At 43.9% G+C, this 24,505-nt stretch overlaps 1 protein-coding gene across 2 annotated transcripts; it reads right to left on the bottom strand.

Moving 5' to 3' along the window:
- Positions 1-1,640: 1,640 nt before the first annotated feature.
- On the bottom strand, positions 1,641-21,061 carry REELD1 (reeler domain containing 1). Of its 2 annotated transcripts, none has more exons than XM_048848035.2 (7): positions 20,974-21,061; positions 18,751-19,026; positions 16,645-16,867; positions 13,873-14,045; positions 12,388-12,727; positions 11,586-11,649; positions 1,641-2,665 (listed from the first exon to the last, which is right to left on the bottom strand). In XM_048848035.2, the coding sequence occupies exons 2-7, from the start codon at positions 18,992-18,994 to the stop codon at positions 2,030-2,032; spliced, it is 1,680 nt and encodes a 559-aa protein (XP_048703992.1). In that variant the 5' UTR covers positions 18,995-19,026; positions 20,974-21,061; the 3' UTR covers positions 1,641-2,029. The 2 variants fall into 2 exon arrangements, with proteins under 2 accessions (XP_048703992.1, XP_048703994.1); XM_048848037.1 differs by having other exon boundaries at positions 18,751-18,970; positions 20,974-21,058.
- Positions 21,062-24,505: the final 3,444 nt, after the last annotated feature.

Below are 24,505 nucleotides of genomic sequence, written 5' to 3'. Positions count from 1 at the left end.
TATTCTGCAGCGAAAGGATGCAGGCATTGTCATTAGAATAATTTCCTTGTAATAATAAAGAACGATTCAGCCTATCAAGAACAGGAGTACTTGTGGCACCTTAGAGACTAACAAATTTATTTGAGCATAAGCTTTCGTGAGCTACAGCTCACTTCATCGGATGCATCTTCTCTTTTTGCGAATACAGACTAACACTGCTGCTACTCTGAAATCAGCCTATCAAGTTTACCTTTATAAGTTTTTGTGTATTTGGATAGTTCCACAGAGCTAGACCTTTCTCCACCCACTGTGTCTCTAGTTCACTGTGCGTGTGAAGTTGGTTTCAGAAGAATTTGGCCACATATGGACTGCAACATTTAACACCACTGATCATAGTATTGCAAAAATCAAACTCCTTCTGCATAGAGAAGCAGGATACGAATGTATAGGCAAACAAACTAAATCCATTATGCTCATCACATTTCAAGAATAGGGATAGTTGGGAAACCACATGCTGGACCAATTTCTGGGCTGACTTACCCCCCCAGGCATCAATGTTGAAGACAGTGTGCAAAGCAAAATGAAACTGTACAAAGTGTAAGTCAGAGTATAATCAGTCTCATGGTCACTATCAAAGATAAGATGGTACAGTTAGTCTTGGGCTGATCCATTGAGTTCTAGGTGACACCCTGCCTGCGTCCTCATCTTTCAATAAAGAGGTGTGGCCCATACAGGTCCTGGCAGAGTCTGCTTAGGTTAAGATGGAGCATTGCATGCTGTGCCATGGCCTCTTCACGGGCTGTTCCTTCATGTAAATGGGCTTCATTTAATGCAAATTAAACATGTCTCTGATAAGCTCCCAACATGGCCCTAAGTAAGGGAACGGTTGGGCACCTCTACATTAGAAGCATAGGCAGGAGGGGACTCTTATTGGCAAAATTACGTAAGCATGCTCTAAAATTTGCATTCTTCCAGGGTATTGTTACTGCTTGCTTATTCAAAGCTTCATTATACAAATAATTTGCTGTTGCTCGTGTAGCTGTTCTACCTACATCTTATTCTGAAAATGTTAAGAGCATAATGCTGTCCAAGTGCCCATTCTGTTAGCTGCCTGCACCTAAATCTGAATCAGAGAAAAGTTTTGCTAAAGTTCAGAGTACAAAGATGGGGTTCCCTGGAAAGACCTGAGGAGGATACTCAATAGCAGCACTGAACTGAATTGAGGGCGGGGGGGGGGGGGGGAAAGGGAAATGCTGGCTGTTAGCCTTAAACATGTCTCCTCATCAGGTGTAAATGGACAAGAAAGGTTTTCTTTCCATTTACACCTGCAAGGAGACATGTTTCTCCCCAAAAGCTAGTGTTTACTTCTGTGTGTTTCATTCCTTTAAATCTCTTCAATAATGCCAGCCAGCTGCTGCCTTCTTCAGATCAATTTTCTCAACTGACATGTCATCTCTTTGTATTTTTGAATAGGAACTTGAATTCAAGTGTCAAATATTTTACTGATTTGAGAAGTCTCTCTCACACAGTCAAAATATATGAAGTTTTAAGTGAGAACTGAGGTTAAGATCACCTTTGTCTGTTTTCTAGAAGAAGAAAATAAGACACCAGAAACTTTTGCCGAGAATAAATAAGAGACGACACCAAAGTGCAGTGGAATAATTTCTATTTTTGATTATACCTTAAGGCAACAAAGGAAATGTAATGGCTACAATAGCACAGTTAATGAGTAGCTATACAATATTTATTGTGTTAAGTGTAACACTTTAAACAATACGTCTACTTATATTTTCATAGCATCTGTAATTTAGAACATCTGATTTTCATAACATCTGTAACTGAGTTGCATGCATTTGTACTGTGATCACAACATGCATCTACTTCCATCATTTTTCAGTTCGAGTATATTTACTGAGATGGTTTTATATATAGGAGCTACACTACAACAGCTTCCTGTATTCACATTAGACATTCTGATTAATTTTTACCATTTGCCCTACATATGACGCTACCTAATCTATAAAGCACTATGTGGGATTTTCAGGTATTTTTAGATGACTGTCTTTTTTCCACTGCCTGATGGGCTGATCCAGTTGTACTCGGCCTGCACCAGGACAAAACTGTTTTCCCGTATCTTCCTGAATTGCATCATCTCCCCACCTTCTCTCATTGTGATGACATCATTGTCTGGTTCACTAAAGGACACTTCTGTTCGCTTGTGACAATACTGGGCATGGATGCAGCGCAGCCCAGCAGCCAGGGCCATGCCGAGGGCAGCCGTACAGCCAAGGAGAATGCCAAGTTGGGCTGCTATGAATTGTGTCCCTCTTCTGGGGTGTTCTGCTCCTTTCCCAGGAACAGCAGCATCAGGTATGGGTCTGGTCACCCATGGAAGTGTACTCCCAGCAACCTCCTCTTGGTTCTCCTCCTCCCCTCCGGAAACTGCTAGTTCTGACTGCAGCAAGAAGTTTGCTGAAGCCTTCTCTGTCACTGACCGCCTCTCTGTCATCTGCCTCGAAGCTGATGATAAACTGCTGGAGACATCCAAGTCAGCCTCCCTGTCTCTATGCTGTGACACTGTCCCTGGAACTGCAAACAGGTAAGTGTACCAAAGCTGGGTGGAAAGTGAAGCTGTAGCATGCAACACAGGTTTTGTCATCTCCTGGTTGGAATTCACAGCAATCTCCTTAAAAGCAAAAATGTGACAAAACATCTGATGAGAGTCTAAATAGCTTGTGGGATTTAATTGGCTCTTTCAGCTCCTTGCCACTGATTCAAGGACAAGGACTCCTTGCCGCCTAGTTTGGGAATAACCAAGGACAATAGCCAATGGTTGTTTATTGGTCTTTGTGAAACGAGTTGGTGCATTCAGCAGAGTTCCTAATGGACACAACTGACACCCTTGCTTGATATCTCATCAGAGAATGCCATAGATGGAATAAGAAAAGGAGTACTTGTGGCACCTTAGAGACTAACCAATTTATTTGAGCATGAGCTTTCGTGAGCTACAGCTCACTTCATCAGATGTATACCGTGGAAACTGCAGCAGACTTTATATACACACAGAGAATATGAAACAATACCTCCTCCCACCCCACTGTCCTGCTGGTAATAGCTTATCTAAAGTGATCAACAGGTGGGCCATTTCCAGCACAAATCCAGGTTTTCTCACCCTCCACCCCCCCACACAAATTCACTCTCCTGCTGGTGATAGCCCATCCAAAGTGACAACTCTTTACATAATCAAGTCTGGCTATTTCCTGCATAGATCCAGGTTTTCTCACATCCCCCCCACCCCCATACACACACAAACTCACTCTCCTGCTGGTAATAGCTCATCTAAACTGACCACTCTCCAGGTTTAAATCCAAGTTAAACCAGAACATCTGGGGGGGGGGGGGGGGGGGTAGGAAAAAACAAGAGGAAACAGGCTACCTTGCATAATGACTTAGCCACTCCCAGTCTCTATTTAAGCCTAAATTAATAGTATCCAATTTGCAAATGAATTCCAATTCAGCAGTTTCTCGCTGGAGTCTGGAATTGAAGTTTTTTAAGATTAAGAATGAGCTCTCAAAAATGGATACTCTCATAAAGAACCAACCTTCCACACAAACTTCCTCGTGGCTGGATTTTACTAAAACTAGACAAGCCATTTACAACGCACACTTTGCTTCTCTACAAAAGAAAAAGGACACTAAACTTTCTAAACTACTACATGCTACAAGGGGCCACAGCAATGGTTCCCTCACCCCACCTAGCAATATTGTTAACCTATCCAACTATACTCTCAGCCCAGCAGAAGCAGCTGTTCTATCTCGGGGCCTCTCCTTCTGCCCCTCCACCCCCACGAACATGATACAGTTCTGTGGTGACCTAGAATCCTATTTTCGACGTCTCCGTCTCAAGGAATATTTCCAAAATACCTCTGAACAACATACTAATCCACAGAGGTCTCCCTGCCAACACTACAGAAAGAGGGATTCTAGATGGACTCCTCCTGAAGGTCGAAACAGCAGACTGGACTTCTACATAGAGTGCTTCCGCCGATGTGCACGGGCTGAAATTGTGGAAAAGCAGCATCACTTGCCCCATAACCTCAGCCATGCGGAACGCAATGCCATCCACAGCCTCAGAAACAACTCTGACATCATAATCAAAAAGGCTGACAAAGGAGGTGCTGTTGTCATCATGAATAGGTCGGAATATGAACAAGAGGCTGCTCGGCAGCTCTCCAACACGAGTTTCTACAAGCCATTACCCTATGATCCCACTGAGAGTTACCAAAAGCAACTACAGCATTTGCTCAAGAAACTCCCTGAAAAAGCACAAGATCAAATCCGCACAGACACACCCCTGGAACCCCGACCTGGGATATTCTATCTACTACCCAAGATCCATAAACCTGGAAATCCTGGGCGCCCCATCATCTCAGGCATTGGCACCCTGACAGCAGGATTGTCTGGCTATGTAGACTCCCTCCTCAGGCCCTACGCTACCAGCACTCCCAGCTACCTTCGAGACACCACTGACTTCCTGAGGAAACTTCAATCCATCGGTGATCTTCCTGATAACACCATCCTGGCTACTATGGATGTAGAAGCCCTCTACACCAACATTCCACGCAAAGATGGATTACAAGCCGTCAAGAACACTATCCCCGATAATGTCACGGCTAACCTGGTGGCTGAACTTTGTGACTTTGTCCTTACCCATAACTATTTCACATTTGGGGACAATGTATACCTTCAGATCAGCGGCACTGCTATGGGTACCCGCATGGCCCCACAGTATGCCAACATTTTTATGGCTGATTTAGAACAACGCTTCCTCAGCTCTCGTCCCCTAAAGCCCCTACTCTACTTGCGCTATATTGATGACATCTTCATCATCTGGACCCATGGAAAAGAAGCCCTTGAGGAATTCCACCATGATTTCAACAATTTCCATCCCACCACCAACCTCAGCCTGGTCCAGTCCACACAAGAGATCCACTTCCTGGACACTACAGTGCTAATAAACAATGGCCACATAAACACCACCCTATACCGGAAACCTACTGACCGCTATTCCTACCTGCATGCCTCCAGCTTTCACCCTGACCACACCACACGATCCATCGTCTACAGCCAAGCTCTGCGATACAACCGCACTTGCTCCAACCCCTCAGAGAGAGACAAACACCTACAAGATCTCTGTCAAGCTTTCTTACAACTACAATACCCACCTGCAGAAGTAAAGAAACAGATTGATAGAGCCAGAAGAGTTCCCAGAAGTTACCTACTACAGGACAGGCCTAACAAAGAAAATAACAGAACGCCACTAGCGGTCACCTTCAGCCCCCAACTAAAACCCCTCCAACGCATTATTAAGGATCTACAACCTATCCTAAAGGATGACCCAACACTCTCACAACTCTTGGGAGACAGGCCAGTCCTTGCCTACAGACAGCCCCGCAACCTGAAGCAAATACTCACCAACAACCACATACCACACAACAGAACCACTAACCCAGGGACTTATCCTTGCAACAAAGCCCGTTGCCAATTGTGCCCACATATCTATTCAGGGGACACCATCACAGGGCCTAATAACATCAGCCACACTATCAGAGGCTCGTTCACCTGCACATCCACCAATGTGATATATGCCATCATGTGCCAGCAATGCCCCTCTGCCATGTACATTGGTCAAACTGGACAGTCTCTACGTAAAAGAATAAATGGACACAAATCAGATGTCAAGAATTATAACATTCATAAACCAGTCGGAGAACACTTCAATCTCTCTGGTCACGCAATCACAGACATGAAGGTCGCTATCTTAAAACAAAAAAACTTCAATTCCAGACTCCAGCGAGAAACTGCTGAATTGGAATTCATTTGCAAATTGGATACTATTAATTTAGGCTTAAATAGAGACTGGGAGTGGCTAAGTCATTATGCAAGGTAGCCTGTTTCCTCTTGTTTTTTCCTACCCCCCCCCCCCCCCGATGTTCTGGTTTAACTTGGATTTAAACTTGGAGAGTGGTCAGTTTAGATGAGCTATTACCAGCAGGAGAGTGAGTTTGTGTGTGTATGGGGGTGGGGGGGATGTGAGAAAACCTGGATCTATGCAGGAAATAGCCAGACTTGATTATGTAAAGAGTTGTCACTTTGGATGGGCTATCACCAGCAGGAGAGTGAATTTGTGTGGGGGGGTGGAGGGTGAGAAAACCTGGATTTGTGCTGGAAATGGCCCACCTGTTGATCACTTTAGATAAGCTATTACCAGCAGAACAGTGGGGTGGGAGGAGGTATTGTTTCATATTCTCTGTGTGTATATAAAGTCTGCTGCAGTTTCCACGGTATACATCTGATGAAGTGAGCTGTAGCTCACGAAAGCTCATGCTCAAATAAATTGGTTAGTCTCTAAGGTGCCACAAGTACTCCTTTTCTTTTTGCGAGTACAGACTAACACGGCTGTTCCTCTGAAACCTGTCATAGATGGAATAGACACTCTCAGCTGGTCCCATTGCTCAGAGAGGAAGCAAGTTGGTAGGGCAGAGTAGGAAACTTACCCCATCAAGGTGCCAGTCTCTGTATAAAGGACTCCAATTTCTGGGGCTGGTACCTGGCACCTTTCACCAGGCCTACAGTCACTTAACTTATCTTGCTCAAAAATGTAAAATAGGCACCTGAGCACACCGAATGATTACACTTCACTAATGCCAGGATCATGCTGCCACATCAACAAAAAGATGCCCATTAACTTTCCTGGGCTTTGGATCAGGCCTTTGGGGCAGGGGAGTCACAGAAGAATTTAGTTTACCTCCCCCTTTGCTACTGTTTAAATAAAAGGAAAAGGCCCCATAGGATTTTAAAGTTCAATAACCCAGCCCTGGCCTAAAATTGCCTGCTTTCCCATGCTGCACTGTCAGTTGGAAAACTACCACCTGTAAATAATGCTGAACCATCCCAAACAATGTGAATTAGTATTTTGTTAACACTCTTGTTTCTCAGTTTCTTCTTGTTTCAAAGCACCTTGTTTTAGCAGTCACAAAATGAGACCCCAGGCTAGACTTTAGCCTAGACTTCACTATAGATCTTAATCAAGACTGACTGCAGAGGCAATCTGAGGATTTTGGAGATGCCCCTGAAAGAAATGAATCTGAGACCTACACTGAACTCTTACCTTCACATTGCACAGTTGCTGCCTGATCCCGAACCAGTGGTGTCTATGGGTGACCAGTTTGAGTTTGGATCAGGCCCTTAGTAGCTGGTTTCTATGGAACTTGAGCAGTCCAGCAGGCTCTTTAGCACATCCATCAATTACACCAGAAAAGCTCTTGGCCTCTGATGTCATTAGTGGGTGTTTAAAAAGCTTGCTGGGTAGCCAGTCTGGCAGGAGTCCTGGTGAGCTGTGAGGCAAAGTAGGGGATAGACAGCAATAGCTCAGTTTGTGGGAGAGGTTACCACTGAAGAAGGTAAATATGACAGTAAAATGTAGACAGCAAATAAGAATTTCAGTGATTAAACTGCAGAATCGAGAGTCGCTAACTAGCAGTTTCAATACAGCGCAGATACTTGGAACAGCCAGCCCAGTCCTTTCCCCCAAATGGAAAAAGGGCTATCTACCTGGAAAATACTATGGGATGCAGAGACTTCTTTACTACAGAGGAGTAGCCGTGTTAGCCTGGATCTGTAAAAGCAGCAAAGAGTCCTGTGGCACCTTATAGACTAACAGACGTATTGGAGCATAAGCTTTCGTGGGTGAATACCCACATCCGACGAAGTGGGTATTCACCCATGAAAGTTTATGCTCCAATACGTCTGTTAGTCCATAAGGTGCCACAGGACTCTTTGCCGCTTCTTCACTACAATTAACTAACCTGAAAACATGTCTTTTCCTGCAGATTCCTACCTCAATTTTTTCACCCTTTGTTTCTCTCCTTCCATTTTGGATTCATTCTGTCCTTTCTTTCCTGATTTGTAAAATTCTCTTCTCCTTTGTTCTCGGTGTGTCTTTTCTTTCTTTCTCTCTCCTTTCCCTTCTTTCATTTTTTCTTGCCCATCCCCTTTGCCCAAATGATCCACATTATCTCACCTTTGACTCCACTGCACCTGTTCTCTTGTCCAATTTCTCACTGCTCTCTCCTCTATTTCCCTCTCTTCTCCTTTTTCTCTTCTGGATTCTCCTAAATACTTCTCATTTGTTCTCTCCCTTGATTCTCTGGCTTCCCATGTTTCTCTCTCCTTATGGCATCCTCTTACCTCCCAGACCCGGGATTTTATTGTCCCTTGTTGCTCCCCTTCTCTGTATTCTGCGTAGTGTTCTCCCTCTTACCACATAACCTCTCTATTCCCTTTATCCCCCACTCGAATCCATTCTCCCTCTCCATCTCCTGCCCTAGTTCCCATCCAGGTCCCCAGTTCATCTATCCTCCTCAACCTCAGGCTCCACCTGTTTATCTCCCGACAGTTCTTCTTTCCCCAGCATCTCCCAACAGCCTCTTTCCTTCCTAGTTAATCTCCAGTTTGTCCCCTTCCAAGTCATTGCTCCAGCCACCCAGCCCCAGTTGATCTCTCCAGGCCTTCCTTTTCCCAGTTCATACCTCTCCAAGTCTGTCAGTTCATCCCTTCAGCCCTCACTGCCACCACCTCAGTTCAGGCCCTGCCCTCACCTCACCCCCCATTCATGCAGGACCCCTCAGTTCATCCACCACCCATAACTTTCCTAGTTTATCCAAACCCCCAATTCAGACGCTGTCTCCAATTACACACACACACACACACACTTGTTCTCAGTGTATCGTCCCTAAATCCTACCATCTCTGAAACACGGGAGAGGAGGAAACATGCTGCTACTTGTATGGGATGGGACAAGCGCTGTACCTAGAATCAGCTCTTCTCCCTGCTGCTTGCTTTCTGCCTCCCCTAAAGCACAGAGACACCAGGGAGACAGCAGGAAGCAGCAGGCACAAAACAAAGCAAAAGCTGCGTCCGACGGCACCACTGCAAACCCTGGCTGCCGAAGGAGGATGCTGCACCTGAAGTAACAAGCTGCAGTTGGAGGCCTCCTGCAGCAGTGCATTTCACAAATTGGCTAGGGTGACCCCAGCTGTCTGGTCAAAGCAGGAACAGGCCAGATACCCATAAACACAATGGGTTTGAATCCAGTCTCGCCCACAATGCTTTTACATTAGTGTAAATGCTTTGACTTCAATGGAGTTGATCCTGTTTTACATCAAAGTAAGCGATAACAGAATCAGCCCCACTGCCTGGGTCTGTACACCTCATTCAGGCTAAAGAGGATTTCAGGATGTTGACTGCCTGCTAAGAGGTACAGCTCAGAATAACAGCTCATACAATCTCATCACTATGTCTGAACATACACTGAAACGAGAGAGCGGAAATGACCTGAAATGTTTCTAGCTGGTGTACTTTGCTTTAAAACAAGATGTAGGGCATTTAGCTGCCTAAACAAAGCCAAGTTGTCCTTGCACATTCAGAAGCGCTGCATTCCCATGCCAGAGTGCCTGTTTAAGCTTACTGTACTTCCTGATAAATTTATGTGAGCACTTCATATGTTATGTCGTTTCAGAGTTCAAAGGACTAGTAAATTGCTGTACACGGGCTACACGTTATGTGGGTCAATGAGCCCCAGACCATGGGGTATGTTCTGAAATCAGTATTTACAGTGGGGTGAACGAGAACTCTTTTAAAGGGTTTTAGGTTTTGCAAATTGTTTAAAGCTAAGCAGGAAAACAAAGCAGTAAACTCATCCATTTCTGCAAGAAAAGATCTCTGAGAGGAGTGGTGTGCAATGAAAACACAGGTAGTGCTCAGCGGTAATACAGATTAACATAGCTCCATCTCTGGGCCACGCTTGGATATGGGGCTTTGGGTCAGGCTTGTTTCATTCGTTCATTCATATAGAGAGAGAGAGAGAGAGAGAGATAGTGTGATACAGGAGGGCCAGGGAGCAGTGGGAGAGGAGAAATATATAAGCCCTAGGCTAATTAAGGCGTGGTTCCCTGTAGACTAGGAAGGGTTGTTGCAGGTTAATCGGAGCACCTGTAGTCAATTAAGGCCCTGTCAGGAACCTAATAAAACCCCCTGCTTCAGGCAGTCAGGTTGTGTGAGGAAGGAGAGAGGACTGGAGCTTGGAGGTGTGTTGCTGAGACCTGAAAGACCAGAGAACTGAAGTAAGGGAGACTCCCTCCCCCAGCATCTAAGGACCGAGGGTAACCCTACCCAAGGGGGAAGAGGGTAAGAAACCCGCAGGGGTTGAGAGGGGCTGGGGCTCAGGCTCAGAATGTAGAGTAAACCCAGACCCCTCCCCCGCTTCCCTCCTTTACTACTTTCCCAGGCCACTAGCGGGGTCCTCACCACCCCAAGAGCTGCGGCAAGGGGTGATGTCTTAGCCCCCTGCCAAGAAAAGCACGGGGCCCACCATACCAACATCAGCCGTTTTGTCACAATAGATATAGAGAGATAGTGGCATCTCCCCCAAAAGAATACAACTGCCTGATTTCAGAGTAGCAGCTGTGTTAGTCTGTATCCGCAAAAAGAAAAGGAGTACTTGTGGCACCTTAGAGACTAACCAATTTATTTGAGCATAAGCTTTTGTGAGATACATTAATGTATCCGATGAAGTGAGCTGTAGCTCACAAAAGCTTATGCTCAAATAAATTGATTAGTCTCTAAGGTGCCACAACTGCCTAAGACTCAGAACAGACCATATTAAGTCTTAGACACTGACAGCTTTAATATGTCAGCCTTTCAGGGCTAGAAACAGGATCACTGGAAAAAGGAGCTTTCCAGCTTCCCCATGGCAACCAATGCAGGGTTCTAAACCAAAAACATCTCAAATTGTTGCACTTTCAAATCATGTCATTGCTATGCAGTGAAAAGGTTTTTTAGATCATTTTACAGTTGAACTCCTAGTAATCAAGGCACATGGCTCTACTGGTAGTGAAAACATTCAAAACTCTAACAGTGTTAAAATAGCTTTAGTAACATGTGGCATATTCAGAACACATGCTGCTGTTAAGATGCAAAAGGTTTTATTGTCATCTGCTGCTAAAACTTCCACCTGCTTCCAATAATTTTCCATTTCAGCAGATGCAGGCCTGGTTTGATGTGAGTAATTGGACATGGGTGAGGCCTCGTTTCTTGGGAGATGGGATTAGGGAGGTAAATGGATCAGCAGGCTGGAAACAGAACGTCTGTACTAAGCTAAAATAAGGGGAAACATCCAGGGAATCACTTAAATGGCCAAGATAAAAATGGATCAGATAAGCCTAGAATGTAAAATGAGGTTAAGAGTAAGTTGTCCATGGACAGCGTGTAGGTAGAGCATGCTGTACAGGGATTGGTTCCTACAAAAAGACAACGCCAATCCCAAATCATGTGATGCACTGTAAGTGTATATAAAGGAATAGGGTTGGATGTGTGGCATACCCTGTACCCAACCCCTACGCTTAAGCCCGGTCAACTCAAATGTAATTTGATTCTATGCTGATAAAGGAAGCTGAGTGATGAGACTAGAGCCAAACTTAGTTTTTAGGGAACTGAAGAGGTCTTAGGGGAACCCGAACAATAGAAAACACCCCACTCAGTTCTTACCTGTATATCTTCCTTACATGTCAAACACAACTGTGATGTGGAAGCACCTGAGATGCTTGGTGGTCTAAAATATTGGAAAAGGAAGGATAAGTTTAATATATTTGGTCTAGCTGTACAAATTGCAATGAAAAAACAGAGTCTGTACTTTATTAAAAATGTTGCCCGCTAGAATAGCCTCATGAGATACACATTTATTGTGATGAGAGGGGCCCATAGAGACAGCAGTCATGCAATCCGACGCAAGTACTGTACAGATAAGATAATGCAGAATGTTCAGTACCAAATTTATCTTCCTCCCCACCCCAATTATATAGACGCCTATTGGACCCAATCCTGCCCAAGTCCCATTGAATCCAAACTTTTGCAATCCACTAGTTCAGTTCTCCTTTTCCTTCTCCACAGTGATGGAAGGATAGCCCTGCTAGATTTGTAATTTCTTTGATTATTTTTAGAAAAATCTAAATATAAGTTGATTTTTTATTACATCTTGAGCCTTGTAAGTCTAAACACTCTTCAGTCTAGTCTGTCCATCTAGGCATTTGTACTGTGCTTATCACTGTGGTGTCTGAATAACTTCTCCACAGTTCTATTTAAAGAGAGTCCGAGTGTTGTATTAGCTTCAGTTTACATCACACCCAGCCCCAAAAGGGGCTGAGTAATTTTCAAAATCTCAATATGCAAATACCTAATAGGAATGCACAGCTTGCCACATGGGCACCACTTGCCCCATGGAGAAACAGGTGCTAATTTACTCCTTCCATAACTTTTGGAGAAGTAGTTGTATTCAGATTCAGTACATTACCCATCAGGTGTGCTGGGGCTGGAGGTATAATCTTGTAAAATGAAACTTCGCAAGATGTTCGCCATGTCCAGCCCTTGAAATTCAAGTGATGGCTCCAGGCTTTGATCACTGTAGATGCTGCTTCTGTTGGCTTGCCCTCCTCCATGTCTGCTGCTGACCCTCAAGGCTACTGAATCCACAGAGGTCTCAGAGTGTTGCTTTCCCTTATCAAGTTGCTCTGTGTCTTGTCCGCTTCCAAAAGCAGGCTCCAGTACTTTTGTCACTGCAATTTTAGTCAGTCTGGCAGGCATAAATTTTGCAGACTGAGTAAAGACAGTAATACTGTTGGGTGTAGTAGAACCTTAAGAAACACAGAAAAGTGAACAAGTATATTTTCGTTGTATTGTTTGTTTCAAACTTTGATTTGTAATGACATTGATTAATATATTATCTGCATTCATATACTAAAAAATAATAACTTTGATTTCTACAGCACAAAGCTAAAATAGAAATCTAGGCATCTCATGGAAACTGGAGAGTCAATCAATAAAGCCCTCCCCAAATTAAGTTCAGATAAAATAATTAAAGTCAAGGTGCCATGCTGAATACTTTCAGAAACAAGGCTCATTTTTTAAGTCTAGATCCATGGTTTACTCCATCTTGGAAGGAAGGTATTTTCACTCACCTGAGATGGCTGAAGCAATGATAAAATTGTTATCTGCTCTTCCTAGACGTTCATTCACTTTGAAAAAGCCCTGCTCAGTCCAAACTGAGAGAAATGACATCTGACCTGCCTTTTGTCCAATACACATAGTTGAGGTTATGCAAACAGTCACACTGACGATAAATATAGAACTTTCTCTTATTTAGACAATAACACCACACCCAAGCATCCAAAAACCATGAGTCAGGCCTCCAAAATCATGAGACTGGCTTGAAGTTTTGAGATTTAAAAAAAAAGTACATTTTGGGTTCTTTTTCTTTTCATTTGAATCTACAGAGTGCACTCAGGTCATGTTTTCATGCTGTTCTTTGCAACTGTGAAGGCTAGAAACTCTTTTGTTTTAAATGAAAGCTGAAATTCTCATGAACTCATGTCTCCAGGAGCTGGGGCTTTAAGTAAAACATCAACTGTAGCAAGACTCAAGATAAAATCATGGAAGTTGGCAACACGCTTTGCATCCGATGAAGTGAGCCGTAGCTCACGGAAGCTTATGCTCAAATAAATTTTAGTCTCTAAGGTGCCACAAGTCCTCCTTTTCTTTTTGCAGATACGGACTAACACAGCTGCTACTCTGAAACCACTCTTTAAACTGTATATCGCCACCATCATTCAGACGAAAGCCCGGACCCTGAATGGTGATGAGTGCTGTCACTTCAATCAGCCCCCAGTAACTATGTAAGTGAACCCCTGAGGTTAATTTATGTCACTTGTGTTAGGTGGATGAAGGAATATACCATAAAAATATTCTACTGGAACTAAGTTGTCAGTAAAATAACACATACCTTTGCTTGCTGTAACAGTTACTTTTAGATCAGTAGGTTTTTGCAGTGGTGTTGGCATTATAATGCTGGATTTCTTGCTACTATCAGCAGGTGTTCTGTTCTGTATTTGGTGGGATACAATAGCAGACTCAATCCTTACCCAGTAAACAAAATATGACTGGACTACCGATAAACTGTCAAAAATAACATATGTTAGTCAAGAATTTAGTCACCCTGTACCATTAATAGAATATCATAATATTCTGCTAATCAGAAGGCCTTTTAAAAAAAACCCTAAAAACAAACAATGCAAAAAATATTAATAGATTAGCCCATCACACTTTTTATATTAAAAACAAAACACACTAAAAACCATAGGGAAAATGTAGTGTAATTATAATTAGGGCTGGTGAAAAACTGAAAGAGAACTTTTACTAGCTCTGCTTCCATGGGCAAGGAGGCAAGTGGGAGTTACTGATTAAAAAGTCTCATTAGTTAAATTGGATATGATGGGGATCAATAGGAAAATTAAAAGGTGGATAAGGAATTGGTTAAAGGGGAGACTACAATGGGTCCTACTGAAAGGTGAACTGTCAGGCTGGAGGGAGGTTACCAGTGGAGTTCCTCAAGGATCGGTTTTGGGACCAATCTTATTTAATCTTTTTATTACTGACCTCAGCACAAAAAGTGGGAGTGTGCTAATAAAGTTTGCGGATGATACAAAGCTGGGAGGTATTGCCAATTTAGAGAAGGACAGAGATATCCTACAGGAGGATCTGGATGACCTTGTAAACTGGACTAATAGTAATAGGATGAAATTTAATAGTGAGAAGTGTAAGGTCATGCATTTAGGGATTAATAACAAGAATTTTAGTTATAAACTAGGGATGCATCAATTAGAAGTAACGGAGGAGGAAAAGGACCTTGGAGTATTGGTTGATCACAGGATGACTATGAGCCGCCAATGTGATATGGCCGTGAAAAAAGCTAATGCAGTCTTGGGATGCCTCAGGAGAGGTATTTCCAGTAGGGATAAGGAGGTTTTAGTACCGTTATACAAGGCACTGGTGAGACCGCACCTGGAATACTGTGTGCAGTTCTGGTCTCCCATGTTTAAGAAGGATGAATTCAAACTGGAACAGGTACAGAGAAGGGCTACTAGGATGATCCGAGGAATCGAAAATTTGTCTTATGAAAGGAGACTCAAGGAGCTTGGCTTGTTTAGTCTAACCAAAAGAAGGTTGAGGGGAGATATGATTGCTCTCTATAAATATATCAGAGGGATAAGTACCGGAGAGGGAGAGGAATTATTTAAGCTCAGTACCAATGTGGACACAAGAACAAATGGATATAAACTGGCCACCAGGAAATTTAGACTAGAAATTAGACAAAGGTTTCTAACCATCAGAGGAGTGAAGTTCTGGAATAGCCTTCCAAGAGAAGCAGTGGGGGCAAAAGATCTATCTGGCTTTAAGATTAAACTCGATAAGTTTATGGAGGAGATGGTATGATGAAATAACATGGTTTTGGTAATTAAATATTCATGGTAAATAGGCCCAATGGCCTGTGATGGGATATTAGATGGGGTGGGATCTGAGTTACCCAGGAAAGAATTTTCTGTAGTATCTGGCTGATGAATCTTGCCCATATGCTCAGGGTTTAGCTGATCGCCATATTTGGGGTCGGGAAGGAATTTTCCTCCAGGGCAGATTGGAAGAGGCTGTGGAGGTTTTTCGCCTTCCTCTGTAGCATGGGGCACGGGTCACTTGCTGGAGGATTCTCTGCTCCTTGAAGTCTTTAGACTACGATTTGAGGACTCCAATAGCACAGATATAGGTGTGAGGTTTTTTGCAGGAGTGGTGGGTGAAATTCTGTGGCCTGCGTTGTGCAGGAGGTCAGACTAGATGATCATAATAGTCCCTTCTGACTTAAATATCTATGAATCAGTTTTACTTTTATAATAGTATTCTAGCAGGGCTGGCAGCACCACCTACAACTGAGACTGTTAGACATTTTCTATTGTAAGTCCCTCTATTCAGTTGTTTATAACTTTGCCATGCTTTAATCATTCAAGCTCATATTTTCCATGCTGCTTTTCTGCCAGAGGAGGACAGACAAGCTTGGGGATGGACAAGAAAGGTCTAAAACTACTAAAAACGCTCTCCTACAGACCCTGAAATTGAACCTAGGAGTCCTCAGTCTCTTGGGGTGTGGCTACACAGCAATTAAACACCTGTGGCAGCAACAGATCAGCTGCCATTTCCTAATTCTGGAGTATTTCACTTTGCAACTTTAGCGTTCTTTTAATGACTGTATTTTTGGATGCAATATGTATTAGTGTAACTCATAACTTATACTGCCTAAACTGAGCTATATTATCTTATCTTGGCTATCTGGTGTCCTCTCTGTTACTATCTGATGCAAGACAATAACTTGTTCTGTGAACAATTCTATCTATATTTAACTTTTTAAAGGAGGTAAATAAAAATCAGTGAAATCATATACAACGCTACTGATTTCCAAAGTATTTAGGCTGTCATTTTTTATCTGCAGAATTGTTTAACAGTAGGAGAAAGCTATGTAAATACAAAGGAGCAGTAAATTGCCACTGAAGACAATAAATCTATGACAATTTACAGCAGCTGAGAAATTACTCCAATATTTGGTGAATTTCAAGCAATATCTAACACCTGTTCCCTGCCCCTCCCCGACTGAACATGGCAAACAAACTGTAAGGGCATTGGGACTCCTTTCCATAGATATGAACTAAGGTTAGGAACCATATATTCTTACAAGAACTTGATGTCTCCAATGGGCTGGGCAGGTGCCTTCCACACAAATGACAGGTTTCTTTTCAGTGATTTGTCGGAATGGGTTACAGAATCACCATCTTCAAAACAAGTCAGCAGTTTGGAACCCGGAGGAATGAAAACAAAAGTGCCAGCAACTTGATCATTAGATACCCTGCGAGCTTGAAGTAAAAAGCCCATGAAATCACGAGTGCTCCTCACTGTCACTGCAAAACAAACCATGGTACAGAAAGAAATTTGTCCACGGCATCCACTTGCATTTCTGACATGAATCATTTTCAATGGAATTTTCATTGGAATTGATTAATTTAGGAGGAATCCGTATGGAACCAAGCTTGCCATTTTGCCTCTACATTTCTCTCTTAAGAACATAAGAACGGCCCTACTGGGTCAGACCAAAGGTCCATCCAGCTCAGTATCCTGTCTGCCGACAGTGGCCAATGCCAGGTGCCCCAGAGGGAGTGAACCTAACAGGTAATGATCAAGTGATCTCTCTCCTGCCATCCATCTCCACCCTCTGACAAACAGAGCTAAGGACACCATTCCTTACCCATCCTGGCTAAAAGCATTCTGAAAATATCAGAACATTCTTTAATGTTGACTTTTTTTTTCCCATGAAAGTTACATGGAAATTTTGGCTGAGTCATTTTTTTAATTATGAACTAATCATCAGTTGATACTTGGAAAAATACAGCTATCTATACACTAGTAATATATACATCATATTGATTGATTTTGAAAAGAACTCTTGTATAAGAACTAAACTGTCCTGTTGAACAAAAGAGTGCATGCTCCATTTCTGTTTAAGACCTAGTCTTTTGAATAGGAATGAGTAGGTAGGATGGATGATATGTTTACAGGCCAGGTTCCTCTTCATTGCCATTTAAAATACGTAGGGCCCGGTCCTACAAAGTTCTCTGTGTGAGAATTTCCCATTATATCTATGGGTCTGATTGACTTTAGTGGGGATTATCTCAGGCCCAGCATCTGTAATATGGGGACAATCTGAAGAAGACCCCATTGAAATGTACAATTTCATTCTCTGAATTTACCGAAGTGTAACTGATTGCAGAATATAATCCTTTCAGTCTTGATGAACAATGAGGAAAAAAGAATGCATATTTTACATAGCAACCTCCATTTATGGTATGTATCTGTAATTACATTTATTCCTTGTGAGGAGAGCTGCTATAACTCATTCATGGCATTTCCATGTGTAGATTATCCCTCTTCTCCTTAACTCACAGATGAATGTCTTAACTGAGATTAGCTATCATGTATTTTTTATAGATATGAAAGTTTCCTCTTAAAAAATTACTCCTTATGAGTCAAAAGTGCAGTCTAGAAAACTTCCCTGCTAGGTACACAGTAATCACAATCCGTGCTGCTGTGCTTTGTATTTTTCTGCTTGACCCACAACAGGAGAGAACGACTAGCAGCACTGTGACTTTTTCATGAATGTTCTATGTCAGGTGTGGGCCAACTTTTTTGCCTGAGGGGCACATAGAGGTTTCGAAACTGTATGGAGGGCCGGGTAGGGAAGGCTGTGCCTCCCCAGACAACCTAGCCCCCGCCCCCCATCCGCCCCTTCCCACTTCCCGCCCCCGACTGCCCCCCTCAGAACCTCCAGCCATCCAACCCCCCCGCTCCTTCTCACTTCCCCTGAGTGCCCCCTCCTAGGACCCCCTGCACATATCCAACCCTCCCCCCGCCCCAGCTCCCTGTCCCCTGACTGCCCTCACCCCTATCCACACCTTTGCCCCCTGACAGGCCCCCCGGGACTCCCACGCCTATCCAACCACCCGTTCCTCGTCCCCTGACTGCCCCCAGGACCTCCTGCCCCTTACAACTCCCCACCCCCTTACCGTGCCACTCAGACCAGCAGGACTGGCAGCCACGCTCCCAGCAGGAGCTCACAGCCCCGCTGCCCAGGGCACTGGCAGCACAGCGAGCTGAGGCTGCAGGGGAGGGGGGACAGCATGGCAGGAGCTGGGAGAAGCCAGGAGCTCAAGGGCTGGGCAGGACAATCCCGTGGGCCGTAATTTGCCCACCTCTGTTCTATGTTGTAAAGTTAATGAATACTCCTTACCTGGTACCTTATCACCTGGAAAGTAGAAGGACATATTGGTGTGGATAGTGATATAGTTGTTCCGGGGGTTCTGAAGCTGAGCTCTTATATGTTTGGGTGTCATGTCACCACAGGCAGAAAGACTCGCACCATGGGAGAAGGCAGCAGTGTACGAAAGCGAGCACAAGATTGTGCATGCCCATCCAATGATAACTACTTGGACTTTCATTCCATCCTCCACCTTGTTATTCAAAATAACAGGCATTACACTCCAGGTTAAGTTCAAAGTAATAATCTCTAGGAAGATACAATCAGTAAGCACGGCACATGTGTCATCTTTGAATTCACTGAGACACGCAATAATACTTCCCTTTCAATTAATTAATTAATTCCCTTTCAATTAATTAAAAAAAAAAAGTTATCCATGACTCATGGAGCCCTTCCTAGTAACCCACAAAAAAGGAACATTTTAAGAAGTGGTTTGGGAGGTGGGGGATGATCCATAAGAGGATTCTTTTTCTTGTGAAGTTGTCCACAGAGCAAAAAAGCTGGAAAACCATCGCTGTACCGAGTCTTGTTACCATTAGTGTCAGCAGAAAGGATTCTGCAAGTTCTCATTCATCTACACAGAGTATAAAATCCTCAAGTAACAGTGCAGTACACAAGATGGAAACATCTATCTCGCAAGTCTGTAGAGTTGCTCCATGGAAACTACTTCAGGTCCATCCCAGTGAAAGATTCCATGTAGCAGCAGATCTTCTGTCCCTGCTCCACCTGCACTCTGATATCTGGAGCCCACACCAAGCTGGACTCTGAATCAGTGGCAGTGGGTGTGGGAAGAGCACATACATACCCTGACTCCACTGTGCACAACAGAACCACAACAATTTTGCTGAGAGCAAACCCTTCAAGGCACTGGAAGTATGGGTTGTATTGACCCCAGAATGTCTATGCTAACTATGTCCATCAACGTTTAATATTTAACTATTTTTCTAAATTTTCCTCTTCTGTTGACATTGTTTGGTGATAGTGAAACATACAAGATGCAAAATCTCAAATCAACATTTGAAGCCCAAGATAAATCCCTATTTATTTTTGGTTAAAGATCAAGATTTCATCTTTAAACCGTAATATAAATATGAGGAAGCACTATTCACAAAGTTAACGCCTGCTATCTATCCAGGAATGTATAGCTCTCTTTGCCCAGAGTCTACAGTAACGGGCATTAAATAAATGCCTAAGACAGACAGAATATACTTATTCCTGTTTCTTATCATCGGTGCTGTCTCCATGTAGTAGTGTGCAGGTTTGAAAAGTAATAACAGAGAATGTGTACACAAATATTTATCGCACATGTGAATGAATGTGTACATGAAAGCAGGCTAGCCCTATTTTAATGTATATCTTCAAATACCTCCTTTTCAACATGTAAATTATATTGGCTTCGCTTTCTTTGGCTCATGAATCAGTAAGTGGATGTATAAAAGACAGAGGGAGTCTGAGACTAAAGAAATCTCGGTTACATCACCTCGGAAGTTGCCACAGATTCTGAAAAATTGCCACTGAACGTGGAACAGTTTGTTCCCAGCCTCAAGCAGAAAGCAGCTCGGCAGTTTAGCCTTCTCTAGAGCTCCATCACTCCAATCACTTAAGTGCCAGAAGGAGCTTGTGGCAGCGAGTAGGAGCCCCTCTTAAAATTCCAACCCCCAAACTGAAGAGAAAGCTGGTGTGATACCCCTGGCTGGGATGCCATTCTCCCACTCCCTGAGTACGCTTCAATCAGCAGTTCTCAAACTGTGGGTCGGAACCTCAAAGTGGGTTGTGACCCCATTTTAATGGGGTCGCCAGGGCCAGCGTTAAATTTGCTGGGGCCCGGGCCTGAAGCTGAAGCCAAGGAGCTTCAGCCTGGGGTGGCAGGGCTCAGGCTCCACCCTTTTGCCTCCCGCCCAGGGTCCTGTAGTAATTTTTGTGGTCAGAAGGGAATCGCGGTGCAATGAAGTTTGAGAACCCCCTGGCTTAAATCATCTTTACAAGAGATGGTTTCTCCCTGGGCCTCAAAAAATACTGCTGAACTGCAACTTTTTGCCTTTGGAATTCACCAGATTCTACTCTCTGCTTTTTAACCCTGGGGTGTTTGTTCCCCATGTATCTCGCCCCTTTACAAGCGTCTGTCACTATCAGCCAGGGAGGCCTTAGTCCCCAGTACCATTTCAGCTCTGTTCCCTGCCATTGACATTCACTTACCTTGGGATACATTCCTTCAGGCTCACTGTAACTGTTCCCCCTCAGCCTGCCAGAGACGCATCCTTTAAGGCAAGTTCTTCACTTTCTCCTCTAATGGGAAGTGCACCAGCTGTTACTCTAATGCCGACAGGAGCTCTCTGCCAGTGCCCAAATCAGCTTTAATCGTATTAGTTTTCCTCCTCCTCTCCCACTCACTCATTTTATTTATTAATTCATTTTATCATCAAGTCTCTGGGATGAAAATAAAAACAAAGCAAGAGGGACAAAGTAGTATGTTCTGTACAGGATCACCCTAGAACTCCGTTACTGATGCTTAGCCGGATGGGGCCCTTGTTCTTTTTAATTAGCATGGTAAAGATTTGTAAAACAAAGACATCAGCTTCCTTTAGTCCTTAAGGCCCTGGGAGCTGGATTTTTTTTTCTCTCGCGCGTTTAAATGGAAGCAAAAGCAATACCTTGCTAGAAATAAGCAGAACAATTCTCATACATATTAGAGTAACCACAAGCAGCTCACTTAAATGTACCAGAGCCAAAACATTGAAAGTTAAGTCTCCCGCTCCATCTGTAAGTCTCACTTCATTGTCTTTAGTTCCTAGGTATTAGTAAATAACATAGGTGACACCCAATTCGCAGCATGAAAGCAAACTAAGTAGTATGTATGCTGCAGCTGGGTGCTGTGTAAAATTTGTTCCATAATCTTAGACACCCCTCCCCCCCACACACACCCCACAAACCCACCACCAAAACTAACTTCATTAGAGTTAATGGTGACGCTATATTGTCCTTTAAAACAACGTTAATAAAATATATTTTTAAGGCTAAGATTTCAGGAAATGGGTTTTTACCCCTTTCCTCTCAGTAAAATGGAGAGGTATTAGATTAGAGGTAGACAGCTGTACTATGAATTTTAGGTCTGGAGATCATCAAGACCTCCTTAAGATCATTAGATTTTCAATTCTTTGCTCAAGAAACACTCACTTGATTCTGAGAATATCACCCAGTCTAATCTCCCTCTTTTATGAAACATTATGCAGAAGGTGATGGCAATACCTGGAGTTCTCAGATTTCCTCGATTTGTCACTCCAGCTTTAAGCCTGTGTTTGGGATAGAGACTACACTGTTTTCATCAGTCGGTGACTTCTTCCTAGCAATAGATTAAGATTAGCAGGCAAATTCTCTACTTTGATACAGCACTTTTGTACCATTAGCTTACAGATATATGAAGAGACTTTGATACCATTTGTATGCTGCAGACCCTGGCAGGGTTAGCCAGAATCATAGAATCATAGAATATCAGGGTTGGAAGGGACCCCAGAAGGTCATCTAGTCCAACCCCCTGCTCGAAGCAGGACCAATTCCCAGTTAAATCATCCTAGCCAGGGCTTTGTCAAGCCTGACCTTAAAAACATCTAAGGAAGGAGATTCTACCACCTCCCTAGGTAACGCATTCCAGTGTTTCACCACCCTCATAGTGAAAAAGTTTTTCCTAATATCCAATCTAAACCTCCCCCACTGCAACTTGAGACCATTACTCCTCGTTCTGTCATCTGCTACCATTGAGAACAGTCTAGAGCCATCTGCTTTGGAACCCCCTTTCAGGTAGTTGAAAGCAGCTATCAAATCCCCCCTCATTCTTCTCTTCTGCAGGCTAAACAATCCCAGCTCCCTCAGCCTCTCCTCATAAGTCATGTGTTCTAGACCCCTAATCATTTTTGTTGCCCTTCGCTGGACTCTCTCCAATTTATCCACATCCTTCTTGTAGTGTGGGGCCCAAAACTGGACACAGTACTCCAGATGAGGCCTCACCAATGTCGAATAGAGGGGGACGATCACGTCCCTCGATCTGCTCGCTATGCCCCTACTTATACATCCCAAAATGCCTTTGGCCTTCTTGGCAACAAGGGCACACTGCTGACTCATATCCAGCTTCTCATCCACTGTCACCCCTAGGTCCTTTTCCGCAGAACTGCTGCCTAGCCATTCGGCCCCTAGTCTGTAGGACGGATTCTTCCGTCCTAAGTGCAGGACACTGCACTTATCCTTACTGAACCTCATCAGATTTCTTTTGGCCCAATCCTCCAATTTGTCTAGGTCCTTCTGTATCCTATCCCTCCCCTTCAGCGTATCTACCACTCCTCCCAGTTTAGTATCATCCTCAAATTTGCTGAGAGTGCAATCTACACCATCCTCCAGATCATTTATGAAGATATTGAACAAAACCGGCCCCAGGACTGACCCCTGGGGCACTCCACTTGACACCGGCTGCCAACTAGACATGGAGCCGTTGATCACTACCCGTTGAGCCCGACAATCTAGCCAGCTTTCTACCCACCTTATAGTGCATTCATCCAGCCCATACTTCCTTAACTTGCTGACAAGAATACTGTGGGAGACCGTGTCAAAAGCTTTGCTAAAGTCAAGAAACAATACATCCACTGCTTTCCCTTCATCCACAGAACCAGTAATCTCATCATAAAAGGTGATTAGATTAGTCAGGCATGACCTTCCCTTGGTGAATCCATGCTGGCTGTTCCTGATCACTTTCCTCTCATGCAAGTGCTTCAGGATTGATTCTTTGAGGACCTGCTCCATGATTTTTCCAGGGACTGAGGTGAGGCTGACTGGCCTGTAGTTCCCAGGATCCTCCTCCTTCCCTTTTTTAAAGATTGGCACTACATTAGCCTTTTTCCAGTCATCCGGGACTTCCCCCGTTCGCCACGAGTTTTCAAAGATAATGGCCAATGGCTCTGCAATCACAGCCGCCAATTCCTTCAGCACTCTCGGATGCAACTCGTCCGGCCCCATGGACTTGTGCACGTCCAGCTTTTCTAAATAGTCCCTAACCACCTCTATCTCCGCAGAGGGCTGGCCATCTCTTCCCCATTTTGTGATGCCCAGCGCAGCAGTCTGGGAGCTGACCTTGTTAGTGAAGACAGAGGCAAAAAAAGCATTGAGTACATTAGCTTTTTCCACATCCTCTGTCACTAGGTTGCCTCCCTCATTCAGTAAGGAGCCCACGCTTTCCTTGGCTTTCTTCTTGTTGCCAACATACCTGAAGAAACCCTTCTTGTTACTCTTGACATCTCTGGCTAGCTGCAGCTCCAGGTGTGATTTGGCCCTCCTGATATCATTCCTACATGCCCAAGCAATATTTTTATACTCTTCCCTGGTCATATGTCCAACCTTCCACTTCTTGTAAGCTTCTTTTTTGTGTTTAAGATCCGCTAGGATTTCACCATTAAGCCAAGCTGGTCGCCTGCCATATTTACTATTCTTTCGACTCATCGGGATGTTTTGTCCCTGTAACCTCAACAGGGATTCCTTGAAATACAGCCAGCTCTCCTGGACTTCTTTCCTCTTCATGTTAGTCCCCCAGGGGATCCTGGCCATCCGTTCCCTGAGGGAGTCGAAGTCTGCTTTCCTGAAGTCCAGGGTCCGTATCCTGCTGCTTACCTTTCTTCCCTGCGTCAGGATCCTGAACTCAACCAACTCATGGTCACTGCCTCCCAGATTCCCATCCACTTTTGCTTCC

This window comes from Caretta caretta, chromosome 4, assembly GCF_965140235.1.
Source record: "Caretta caretta isolate rCarCar2 chromosome 4, rCarCar1.hap1, whole genome shotgun sequence".
NCBI lineage: Eukaryota > Metazoa > Chordata > Testudines > Cheloniidae > Caretta > Caretta caretta.
The sequence above is the reverse complement of the archived record's forward strand: the minus strand, read 5'-3'. Positions and strand labels throughout refer to the sequence as shown.